General features: G+C 40.4%; 1 protein-coding gene across 1 annotated transcript; it reads left to right on the top strand.

The window, feature by feature from the left end:
- Window positions 1–470: 470 nt before the first annotated feature.
- Window positions 471–6,410, top strand: sfrp1b (secreted frizzled-related protein 1b). The gene is made up of 3 exons (XM_080846913.1): window positions 471–1,114; window positions 2,467–2,547; window positions 5,449–6,410. Exons 1-3 carry the CDS (start codon window positions 601–603, stop codon window positions 5,766–5,768), a joined length of 915 nt encoding a protein of 304 aa, XP_080703039.1. The 5' UTR covers window positions 471–600; the 3' UTR covers window positions 5,769–6,410.
- Window positions 6,411–12,503: the final 6,093 nt, after the last annotated feature.

Below are 12,503 nucleotides of genomic sequence, written 5' to 3' on the forward strand. Positions count from 1 at the left end.
TTGAAGATAGAACATTCTTTCACAGAAAACAAAACGGATGTCCTGCACCAAATTGTTTGATGTGCTTTTTATTTTGTTGACAAAAGACTGAATGCAGTTCTGACTTTATCGACAAAGTAATTAAAAACAAATCCATAATTGAAAGCATTCTATTAACAAAAAAAGGTTTGTTACACTTGGCGCCCCTTACGAAAGTCATTGCTGTCTTGTTGGTGTGTTTCTCCATTTTTACTTTCTCCTACCTCTCTAAAAATCTCTAAGACACAAAACACTTTAAACATGCAGTATATGCTTCCTAGTTACCCAAATTATAATTTTTTGTAGTAAATGTAATGCAGGATCCACTTTGCGCTGGGAGTCGACCCGCTATTGAGCAATTTGAGCGCACTGAGACATATTTGCTCTTCCATTGGCCAGGGCAGCTAAATGCGCTGGGCAGGCAGTGTCACCACTCAGTTCAGCGCAAAATCACTGGCTAGGAGGAGGAAGTCTGCTTATCTTGTCCGAGCACCAGCAGCAGGGAAGTTGAAGTTGTCTCTAATCGAGCACGAACGGATTTGTTACTTTGTCGTTGCATAGATCCTGTTGATCAACGAAACAATGGAAAACTTTTCCCGGGCGAGCTTCTGGAGAATTTCCTCACCGATTTGGACTCTTCTGGTCTTAGTCGCTTCTGTGTGTGAGGCATCCGAATACGAGTACCTGAGCTGGAACGGGGGACACAGCTACGGGAAAGCCCAGCAGTGTATTGACATTCCAGAAGAACTTAGACTATGCCACAATGTAGGCTACCAACAGATGCTGCTGCCCAACTTATTGGACCACGAGACCATGGCCGAGATCAAGCAACAAGCTGGCAGCTGGGTGCCTCTGGTTCACAAAGCTTGCCATCCGGGTACCCAGGTGTTCCTCTGCTCCCTCTTTGCCCCGGTATGCATGGACCGACCCGTTTACCCGTGCCGCTGGCTGTGCGAGGCGGTCCGTGACAGTTGCACTCCCATCATGGAGTCTTTTGGCTTTCCCTGGCCAGAGATGCTTACCTGCAGCAAATTCCCTGTGGGTGATGTGTGTATTGCCATGAATGTAACCAGTACCTCAGAGTCACCTATGTCTGGTAAGTGTGTTGAAGCCAGTTTTACACGGTCATTTATACTGTTGAATATGTAAAGGATTCTCTTAATTACACAGTTATTTAGTTTCACATGCGAATTGTTCAGTGACATCATAGGAGCTGGGTAGTAGCATAACCAATACAAAAATATAGGAGAAACTGCAGTAACTAATTGAATAAGACCTAGAAAGAAATATGTTGTTCCAACAGGGACTCAAAAACGTTCAAAAAGTTATTTTTGAAGATAAACCAACGGTAAAAGGCAGTTACATGGATTTATGCCAGGCTTAACAATGTTGTAAGAACATTTGCTGAGGGTAATGAAGAGCCTATGCATATTTCTAAAAACATGAGTTTTGATCCAAATAAAGTGGACCAGTGCAACACACCACTGTTGTGTACTAGTGCTTTGAAGAGGTATCATCCTATAAATGGGATATCTGTACAGGAATGTTTCAGGGGTAATTAACCTTGTGTGCTGGATCTGTTCCAAAAGTAACGGTGGACCTCTCTCAAAATGGTCCTGTTTGGGCATTCAGCTGCAGACCAAGCTATTTTTCGTGACAGGAAATCCTCATTTAAACATGAAAACATATATGGTATGCCACTAAAGCCAAGTAAGACAAACATTTAATCGACTCTGAATCTCGGACTTGTGGACTAAACTCCACAGGTGAAAGAGTGCATCTAGATATGTTGTTGTAGGCAGTTTAAAAATGCACCCTCAATTACTCATTTCATTTTTTTTGTCACACACATCTGTAAATATGCATTTAATACTTTCGTATGCCCTTTTATCATGTCTTGTAAATGAGCAGTGCTTCACTGTTTCACGTTGAAAGTTTAAATCTCTTTCAGGAGTCATCGCCAGGGACCATTCTTTATGTGTAAAAGTCTTTTTAACATTTTTAACTGATTGTAGTTTTGAGAACTGTGTCACAAGGTTGATCTGTGTTAAACTGAATGTGTTTTTAAAATAAGTTTTTGGAATAGCCAGTTGTGTGTCTGATTTGATCCTAACTAAGGAACTAAGATCTGTCCACCCCACCCCCACGCAGATTTCCTGCCAGGATTTTGCAATTTCCACCACACAATGCTGACAGTGATTAATGATTTCTTTTGAGCCTGTCACTGTAAACTGCTGCAATTATGTTTAATGTGTATATGAGTATTCGTGGTGGGGTGTTTTGATAGTATAAGCCATAAATCTTGATCATGTTTATTTTACACTGATGCATGAAAAACTATTTACATGGATGCACTACTATACTCCATGTGTCTAGAGTTTACTTTGTGTGTGCTGAGGGTAAACATTTTTGTAATTGTGTTAATTGTGGTTCATTTCTGTTTTACAGGCCCCTCTCCTGTATGCCCACCTTGTGATAATGAGCAGAGCATAGATGCTGTACTGGAGCATATGTGTGCTAGTGAATTTGGTGAGGACCCTTGTGATATATGTTATTATGTGTTGTCAGGTATTTATTTTATATTATTTTAACGTGACCCACATTGTCACATTCCTTGAGTAGAACTTGCACTGTGTTCAATTTTGAGATCTGTCAAACTGATTAGGCAAATATTTGGACTGAGCAATAGTACTGTAATTACACAGTAATTGATCAGCAATAAATAGTGTTCCCACATTAGCAAAACAACTCCAGAATATCTCTAGATCTAAGGCAAAGACAGTATTCATGCTGTTGAATAAGACATCTCTATAAAGAGTCCACTCACACTGGGCCTAGGAACCACATCTATTAAATGAATTACGACCAAAAGAAAAATGACAATATTTGGAGAGCCATGCAAAGCAGATTACTTAAAGAGTGTGTGTATTGCACTATACAAAGACCAAACATGAAGCCTTCTCTGAGGCATGTTCCACTACACACAAGTCTGGAAGGTCTTACTGTCAAGCGTATGACAAGTTTTGAAACTTGTGTGTTGTGGGTTTTTAATTGAGTTTCAACAAAAACACAAACATCAGCAGTGTGGGCTGTGATGCAAGTCGCTGTGCATTGTATAGACTGCACACCATATATCAGGAAAACACAGATTTGGAAAATATGTGTGCTGGAGAACTCTGACTGATTGTGTGCACAAGTGACATCTTTGTCACAGTAGTTAAGAGGAACAAAAACAGCTGGCTTGAAAACAGATACCAGAAAATGGGACTGCAAGGGAAATGGTCTCTCAGCAACAATAATTAAATGTTAGAGTCATTCACAAAATAAGCTGGAGAAGCTTCAGCCACTTTAGAGATATTCATTTAATCAGATTTGGCATTGACAACAATGGAAGAACTCGGTCATATGGTCAGTAATACCTTCACTTATCAAAATTCCATCGACAGCATCCCATCATGATGACTTGCGCAGATTGCCAAGTTTATGGCTTTTTAACATTTGCTTTCAATAATAATCTTGTTGTGTTGTATTGTGTAATATTGCAATATTGTGCCAGTATTCTAGCACATGTTATAAATACACATCCTCACAGACAATGTGGATCCAGCTGACATGTGTGGCTGATGCGTAACAATGTGTGAGTAGGGAGAGTGCCGGAGTAAACAAGGGCCAGAGTGCGGCTAGCTCTGTTTATTTTTGAGGACCTTCTTTTTGTCATCTTGCTGCTGGTGGTTTTTTCAAATGCAATCGGCCAAACCACCAGGAACCACTTCTCTTCTCTCATTTCTTTTCTTTTTTTTTTCCTTCACGAGGAATAGATTACTTCTTGCTTTGCCATAACTACAGAATAGGCTCGGTGAATGATCTCTCTGCTGGGTTTTTTTGTGGATAGGACATTTCTACATTTTTGTGCCCTCCAAACCCAGAACTATTCTCTTCTTGTGCTGCCTGTAATCAGGACACATTGATGTTGTTGATACTTCGTCATAATCAGTCCCTTCTTTTAAATCTCTGGAGCTTGGCAAATACAGGAAGTATGGTTGCTGATGGCAACAGTTTCATGGGACCTTTTATTGTACATGATAAAACACAAACACTGCAAGGACCTTTTGCCAACCACCAGAGAGTGATTTAAGCCACAACTTTCAGCATGGTACCAGCATTGCTCAACAATCAATAGGAGATAATTGTTGTCTTCTTGTTGATTTAACTGTTGTTTGAAGTGATTGCAGATGTCAGAGACCATTCAAAGTTTTATGTTAATTTCACTCTCATACCGCTGTTAAAAAAGGTTTCAAGAGACAAGCAGTGAATAATTAATTCATTTTATTCCCCTAGATCAGATTGAGGCATGGTTGGTTTGCTCATGAAACATGGAAACCTGTCAAAATTATTTTGACAGTACTAGAAATGTATGCTTAGGCTGTTTCAACAGCATGCCTGCTAGTTGGTGCAAAATAAAAGGCATAAACAAAGTGTGCGTATGGGAGAAATGGAACAACTTGTAGCACTTAAACAATCATCCAAATCTAAACGTACTAAACTTGTCTTCTGAACATGCTACATGGCCCTACCTTTTCAGGGCCTAATTTTGTAATTTACTGACGAGGATTCCTTGAATAGTCTAGAATGAACAAATTACATTTTTAACCTTTCCAAACAGTCTGTTTGTACCCAGTATATTACACACTCTTGTATGCATAGCGGTCTGTGTGTTTATATTTACGTGAGTATATTAGAGCTTTGGATGAGCCTCCCATGCACAGTCAGAGCTTGGAACACAAGTGAATGTGTGGACCTCCGCTGTTCCTCTTCAAAGTGTCACAACATGCAGTCTTATTGTTTGCAAACCCATACGCAGGGTGTGTGTATATATGGCGAAATATTGAGAGTGATAGTATGGCCCCTTGTCCTGAGCACGATTTTAGAACAGCGTTTAGGATTTTTGAAACTCGCCCAAGAATCTTATCCTCACAAACCCCAGTGGACAGTAGTGGAGTGCATCACATGTCTTCACTTGACACAATTAACAGAGAACAGCATCTGAAAAACATAAACCAGGGGAAAAGCGCCTTGGAACATAAAATGCATTTATCAAAAGCAGCTGAGCCGTGCTCCAATTCGTGGCGTACATTAAGGAATTACAGACTGAAAAGAAAACACACCTTTCAAGTGTTGTGTAAAGCCGTGGGTCCGTAAATGAGGCATTTATTGTTGCCAAAACTTCAGCCACAAACTACAAATCTGGTTTTCAAGGGCTTCTTGGAAATTATTCTTCAAAGGCATTTTCATGACTTTTTTGTCTTTCTTTTGCCTGGCCTTTCCTTTGGTGCTGTTGATGATAAGGATTACAGTTTATTGCAAGTATCATTGTCATATATCTTTGCTTGCTTGTTTGAGCTGTTTCAAGATTTTATTGTTCTGTTTTAGCCATTAAGACCAAGATTAAGGAGGTGAAGAAGGAGAATGCAGACCGAAAAGTAATTCTACAGAAGAGGAAAAAGATTGTGAAGCTTGGCAGTTTTAACAAGAATGACTTGAAAAAGCTTGTGCTGATCCTGAAGAATGGAGCAGACTGTCCTTGCCAGCAGCTGGACAACCTGGGGACCAACTACTTGATTATGGGTCGCAAAGTAGGCAAACAGTACCTCCTGACCGGCATCCACAAATGGGACAAATCTGGCAAGTTCAGGAAGGCCTTGAAGAAACTGAAAAGCCACAAGTGCCCTGCTTTTGAAGCCATCTTCTAATGGTGTAGTGTCATGTCTTGCACCATTACTTTGAGAAACGGAGCAAACTAGTTTGCTTTTTTAATAGTTTGTTTTATTATACACATAAAGATGTATGGTTGAATTCACATTAATATACAGTGTATTGATTTCATCAGGATTTTATTTCACTCATTTGCCCAAGTGGATTGTGTTAACAAAGAATGTTGCAGATGTTGTTTCATGTTAACACTGGTAATGGATGAATTACAGTATATATACTGATATATATAATCATAAATTATGTTGGAAGTGTGAATATTCATATATCATAGCAATGTTTTGTTCATTTATCAAGTCAATTTCATCTTACACTCATTTAATCTATAAAACAATGGCATGATATGGTTCATTTAAATCTGTAAACAATATAATATCAAATGACCACATTATGTACATACTTCTATACAGTTTACATATTTTTAGTACAAAATGCTTTTAATCTCCTGGGTATATTCGCCATCTGGTCATGTATTTGTTTGAACAGCTGTTTTTAAGCAGTCCCTCACTGACTGGAGTTCTGTGTGTCCATTTACCCTGGCTCTTGTGGTAATGCAGTGTATGACGGAGATTCCTCATTTGTTTCAGATGCCCATACAGTTTCATTAAAAATATGGAGTTGAGTTATCACACAAACGCCAGTGACCCACCAATGTGTTGTTATTTCCAGAACACAACCACCCCTTCTCATATTTGTTATGTTCCCAGGGGATATGTGTGGTCTTTGATTGTCTCTGTGCTTGTGATCACTGAAAAAGTATTCAATTAAAAAAGAAGTCTAGCTATTGAAATATTCCCTGCTTCAAGCAAGCAGAAGGCCTTTAACGAGGTGGTTGGAACAAGCTGGAGCATCACATAAGTGTTAGGAGTACTTCAAGTAATGAGTCAAGCGAATGGCAAGTGAAACCTCTGAGGAGCCTGAAGGTGTGTTAGCATGACACTCAGACAGTTATCTGGCATAGCTGCCGCCAGATGGATAGAGGATGGGAATGCAGAGTTAACTCGGTTCACACAAAGATGAGCCTGTCCACACTGTGTTCAAGTATGACATCAAGATTTGATTAAAAAATGGTCTCTTACTGTTAAAATGTTCACACGGTCAGAGGGCATGCTGGAACGATTTCCCAAATCACTGGGGCTCCGCGGGTGACACACAAATATTCTCAATCATTTAATGACAAACATTGTGTTTCCACCCAGTCTGAAGCGAGCCACTGAGACAGCCCAAATTGAGCTGTCAGGCCTGCACGTTCCTTCCAGTTTCCTGACAGATCGATGGTCTCACGAGCATCTGCGGTGCCTTTGTCTTGTCAACAGTGACGTGAAATGCCCCAGGATTGAGCTGTGAGTAAGTAATGCCTGGAGCACAGTCAGGACTGTGAGCCTGGCGTTTGAACCGTGTGTGCATGCTGTTTGTGACCGAAGCTCTTGGAGAACTGGCATCTTGTGTACAGAAACTGCAGATCTCATTATTTGTTTTGGATGAGGCGAGAGGATGGAATTTTCCCTCACACCCCAGGCTGCTTAAGACCCGCCATTTTGGTGATGACTAACTTCACCTTGCACAGGGCTGTTATATTTTATGTGGGCAGCCCCAGTGGGCTTAAGTATCAGTGCGTGTTTTTGGAGGATTAAAGATCCAGCATTAGTGTATGGCTCTTATTGTGCAGACATCTGAGCTTAAGCACAAGTACATCGGGATCGAACATCACATAGAGTAATTGTAGAAATTGCTGAGAAAAAAAGGTCTTCAGCTGAGCTCATGTTCCAGAGAAACCTCTCTCAAAGCACATGGCTTTGTTTGGCCTTGTAGGATTACAAGCAGATGTACTGTAATTTTGCATCATTGCGCAGTGCAGCTAAGCCTATTGTGCAATAGTCCCTCCATGTTCAGGACCTGTCAGGAAGCTGTGACAAGAAAGTACAATTGAGAAAGCATGGTGAGGCAAGACAGCTATGATTCCAGAACATCTATGGTGTCAAATACTTCTGGGTGTGCTACACCCATGGAATTATAAAATATATGTAAATACATATCCATGGTTACTGTGCAATACAATGCAAATTAACTCTAAAAAGATCTTATTGAAGCCACCGGAAAATGGCGAGGTGAAAGTGCAGTGATAAAAATCTAGGTAAAATCAGCACGATGGGTATGACGTACCAGTCCACTGATAATTGCCGATAGCCATGACTAGATGTAGAAGAGAGGTTTGTGAAGTTTATACTCAGCAGCACACAGCACAGCAGTGGATGTACATGACACGTATGGATTGGGCTTTTAAGAGTGAAATAAATATTAATAAATTCAAAACAACCAAATGCGTTTGTGGTGTGATGGTCTGTTTGTGAAAATGTGGAGTATGCATGGCTAACTGTTCTGGCTGACTGGGACCTATCAGTGTAGCTAAGAAAACACCCATTGACAGGCTTGTCAGATTCATGAACTCTGGCTCAATCTTGGACAAGGGTACTTTACTTTTGGATGGTAGCCATGACAACTGTGACCTGTGCATACCTGAATGTACCTTGGCAGAGCTGACACTAAATTGGAAAGAATTACTTTCAAATATGGTGGAGACTGAACCTGAATTGGGTTCTTCCACTTTTAGTATTCCCAGTCTGAAACATTGTTGTTTACAAAGCCAGGAATGTGCTCGGTCATTAAATGAGGATAGGAGGATTACATGCTACTGTAAGCAGGGCTTGTGAGGCTGATTAGAAACGGGACACTGCTATCACTTTTATCATCAACGTGGCATTTTCTTTGGCCCCGGTCCCGTTTACATGCTTACTTCAACAGATAGCATCAAAATAACAGCAGTGGTGTTGACATAAGGAGTGAGATTATTTTCACTGAATGGTTAGGGAGGAGAAACGAGACAGACTGTGTGCTTGTACACGCTTGTTTGTGAGGTTGGACTCTGTCAGCAGACTTCTTACCGAGCACTACCATTAAAACAGAAAGGAGGAACTTCAGAAATACACTTCTAAACATGGGCGCGGGTTATAGTCATTCCTCTGATAGAAATTTGCAATGCTATTCACAGTAGTCTTTCAATAAAAGCAAAGCAGTCCAACACTGTTGCAGCTGTACTTAATTAACAGGAATTCACATTTTCAAGCACTAATTAAACCTGAATATGTTCATAAATGGTCTTGTCTGTAAGTAGAACTTGCACAAAATGAAATGCCAGTTTATTCCAGGTAGTTTTGTTGTTCGGGTCGGAACACTCCGCGGAAATGTTAGTAAAGTCTTCAAAGCACGACATTGCCAACATTGTCACCAAAGAAAGACAGTAAGCATGTAAGCAAGGTTTTATCAGTGACAACTGGGCTGTTGGTCGTGTTTGCAAGGTTTTGCATGCTTTTTAGGTAGATTGATAGTTTTAGACCAAAACTCCCCAATGCTTGCTTTAAGTCAATAGTTTAGCAGTGTCAATATGAGGCTATCACTGATTGCCAGACAGCATGGGCTGATTATGAGGCCCAGCTGTTGGCATAGCCTCTGCATACCTTCTGTCTGTGATGAGTGAGAGTGCCTAACTTCTCAGCCTCCAGCTCTCCTTAAGCGTCCATAAATAATGTGATGGTCTCACAGGATGTGTCCACAGCCAGCTGAGTTAGAAGTGCTCTTCCAAGTGGGGACTGCAGATCTGACATGGCAAGTTTGAGGCCTCTCGACATGCTCCTCCAGTATTTAACAGTGATCTTGATCACTGACAGAAACAAGAGACATAGTACAGATACGTTTGCACATAAGTCGATATGAGGAATCAAAAAGACAAGGCATTCTGCTGACTCTGCTTGCATGTACACGCATCCCCGATGACAGTACAAGAGTGTGAGATGAAGAAAACAGTTGTCGGTGCCAGGATCTGTTCATATCAACTGGCGCGGATCGCTTTCCGTCTGTTGGGCTTAGAGGATGACTCAGGTTTCTATCTGCTCCCTGTCACTTCCACTTCCGCATGTCTCACTGGTGGTCAGAGGAGGGTTTTATGAGGGTACACTCTTGTGTGTATGAAATTCTAAAACCAAGCAGTAAGACAAGGGGTGTTGAGTTGACAACATATCCATATGTTGTTTTATTTAGCATTTCATTTCAGTACCCAATAAAAAGTCATTTTTTATTAAATCCATCATGGTATGAGTGGGGTGGCATGTGGTTGCAGAAGAACATTAAAAACGGTTGACCAAACAGCAGGAACACTCTCAAGCATTTTTCTTATGACTCCATTTTATTTATTTATTTTTGCCTCTACATGCCAGCCAACTTTGTCGTCACTCCATCATCTCCTGCAGAGAAACCGCAAGAGTTTGGGAGAAATGAATATATTAAGTGAACGCAGCACGGCCACTTCCTCAATTTATATTGTATCAGAAAGAAAATTGGACTGGCAAAGGAGCGAGGAGAAGCTTAGATCATGTTTTTGGCTGGGACAGCAGCAGCAGACACCCACTGATGTGGCTGTGGTTTGCCATAACCACTCATGAGATATGTCAGTGAACCCTACTGCGAGGTTGGAGAGAGCTGGAGAACACTTGGCATGGCCGGGCCGGACTGTAAATCCGACAGCTGTATTAAAGACTAGGGGTGCAACAGAGGTTGGCGACCCTCTGCCTAGTGACGCTTGAACAGTTTTAAAGCTGTAATGACATTTTTCTTTTTTTTGGTGTTCATCTGATGTTCAAGTAATGTTTCGCTGTAACAGTGAGTCATAATCTTAAGAATGTTTGGCTTTATTGTGAGCTTGCTAAACAACACAAATGCTTTGTGAAAGCCATACAAATGCTAAAAGCATTCTGGCTTTTACCTTGTCTATTTTAGTCTCCTTGATTTGTTGAATCTAGCAAGGGAGAAATCCTGCTTTCCATGATGACAAATTTTCCAAAATAATTTATGTCTTTCCTCCTTATTCCCGCTACTCTGCTTCATTTTTTGGCCTCGCTGAGTCCCTGATGATAAAATCTGGTTTTAACTGAATTTTGGTTTGGAATGCTAGGATCGTTTCATTCACTACCAGGAGGAATGATTCTGCTCTGCCAAAAAGAACAGAAATCAAGAAGCAGAAATCCATCTCAGGAGTATCAAAGCCAGGCTTGTACAACATACCTTAAAGGGCTCAGTTATGGACTGAAAAAAAGAGTCAACCTCTGCTGTTTCGTGTGCTTCACCAAATTAATTTATTTGAAAAGAAAGGAGTGAACTAGTGTCTGCTCCAAACCCTCATATAACACTATAGAGATACCAGTATGTATGAATCCCCCTCTACTGGTATTCTCTGGAACAACACTTGTCAAGACTTCTCTGAATTTCTCTTGATTTTCCACTTCCTTCACTACACAGAACATTTGTTTTGGTAAGATGCTCACTAAGGGCATATTAAGAGCCTGAATTGGAGCTGTATCTGTCATTCTTTTCTGAAAGACTTAATGTTACAGCATTTACATGCTATACACCAAAACGGTTCTAGCCTACAGAAACACAACACTTGCAACTCATCAAACTAATTATGATTAATTACTATTATTTATGATAAATATCAAACATAATATTTTAATTGCCTGAATATGCCAAACATGATTATATGATTAGGCTCTGGTTTCAGGATGGCCCAAAACATGCAGTTAGACTGATTAGTCAGTAGATGGGACTATTTTCAAGACAATGCCCTCTACTGTCAATGTTGCACTGCATTAAATATGCCATACTTAAGGATTTTTCATTTAATATTTTGACCTGCACAGTCTATTTAGCATATAACAAAACAGCTGTAGTACATGCATTAATAGCTTTAGGTTGCAAATGTTTAGGTTCAAAATGAATGAAATAAATGTGACTACATTACAGGCCTTCTGTACAATTGATAAGCAATTAACAGTTAATTGTATTGGCTACACACCATCTTATTAATCTTACATTATCAATTTACTTTAGCTGTATATTTCTTTGAGCAACAACTGAGGTTAAGCTTTCCCTAGGACTAATACATATTTAGAGAAATCCATGAATTATTCTCCTCATGGACACCACTGGAGCCAACTGAAACATGCAAATGACTGCTGACAGAAGAGGAGCTGGTTGAAACTGCAGTTCTGTTGGCCATATTGGAAACCACTCAGACACAGAACTAAATGGATTACTAGGCTGAAAATATCTAAAACATCATCCCACTACTGATACTCCTTTAAGCCATATAGACTCCCTTCATGTTTCTCATGCGGCACCAAACACACCAATGTAATGGTAACATTGTGGTCATGCAGACAAATATTTATTTACTTCTCCAGATCTGTATGAGTGATTCACCCATTAGAATGACCACAGCAACAGAGCGTAGGCTTGAGATGGTGCAGAGTCTGCCCTGTGACTATTACCAACAATCGTGCCAGGCCTCCGTAACACCAAAACGCATGGAGGTGGTTTTGCCACCTCCAAATGGTGGAAAGCCGCCTGGTTCACACAACATATCTTAAGATCTCGACAGTCTATTACCACCGTGTGAATTAATTTAAGATAGCTTTTGCGTGCAGTGACAGATTAATTCAATGATCGCCTAAATGAATTCGTAACGAAAGGAGCACAGGTCTCCCTCTTGTGTCCTTTGTGATGACTAAATGGCATATGGCAAAATGGCAAAAAAAGGTGATGGGTCAATTGGATTACAAATCCAAATGACATCAGTGACCCTCCACTAACACTTTCGCAATCAA

The sequence above is a fragment of the Sprattus sprattus genome (assembly GCF_963457725.1).
Source record: "Sprattus sprattus genome assembly, chromosome: 11".
NCBI lineage: Eukaryota > Metazoa > Chordata > Actinopteri > Clupeiformes > Clupeidae > Sprattus > Sprattus sprattus.

What these genes read in the sequence shown, in the direction of transcription:
- sfrp1b (XM_080846913.1), top strand. Translation starts at nt 601, where the DNA reads ATGGAAAACTTTTCCCGGGCGAGCTTCTGGAGAATTTCCTCACCGATT. An exon ending in CTCAGAGTCACCTATGTCTG is followed by an intron (nt 1,115 to 2,466) that starts GTAAGTGTGTTG and finishes TCTGTTTTACAG; the next exon opens with GCCCCTCTCCTGTATGCCCA. An exon ending in TATGTGTGCTAGTGAATTTG is followed by an intron (nt 2,548 to 5,448) that starts GTGAGGACCCTT and finishes GTTCTGTTTTAG; the next exon opens with CCATTAAGACCAAGATTAAG.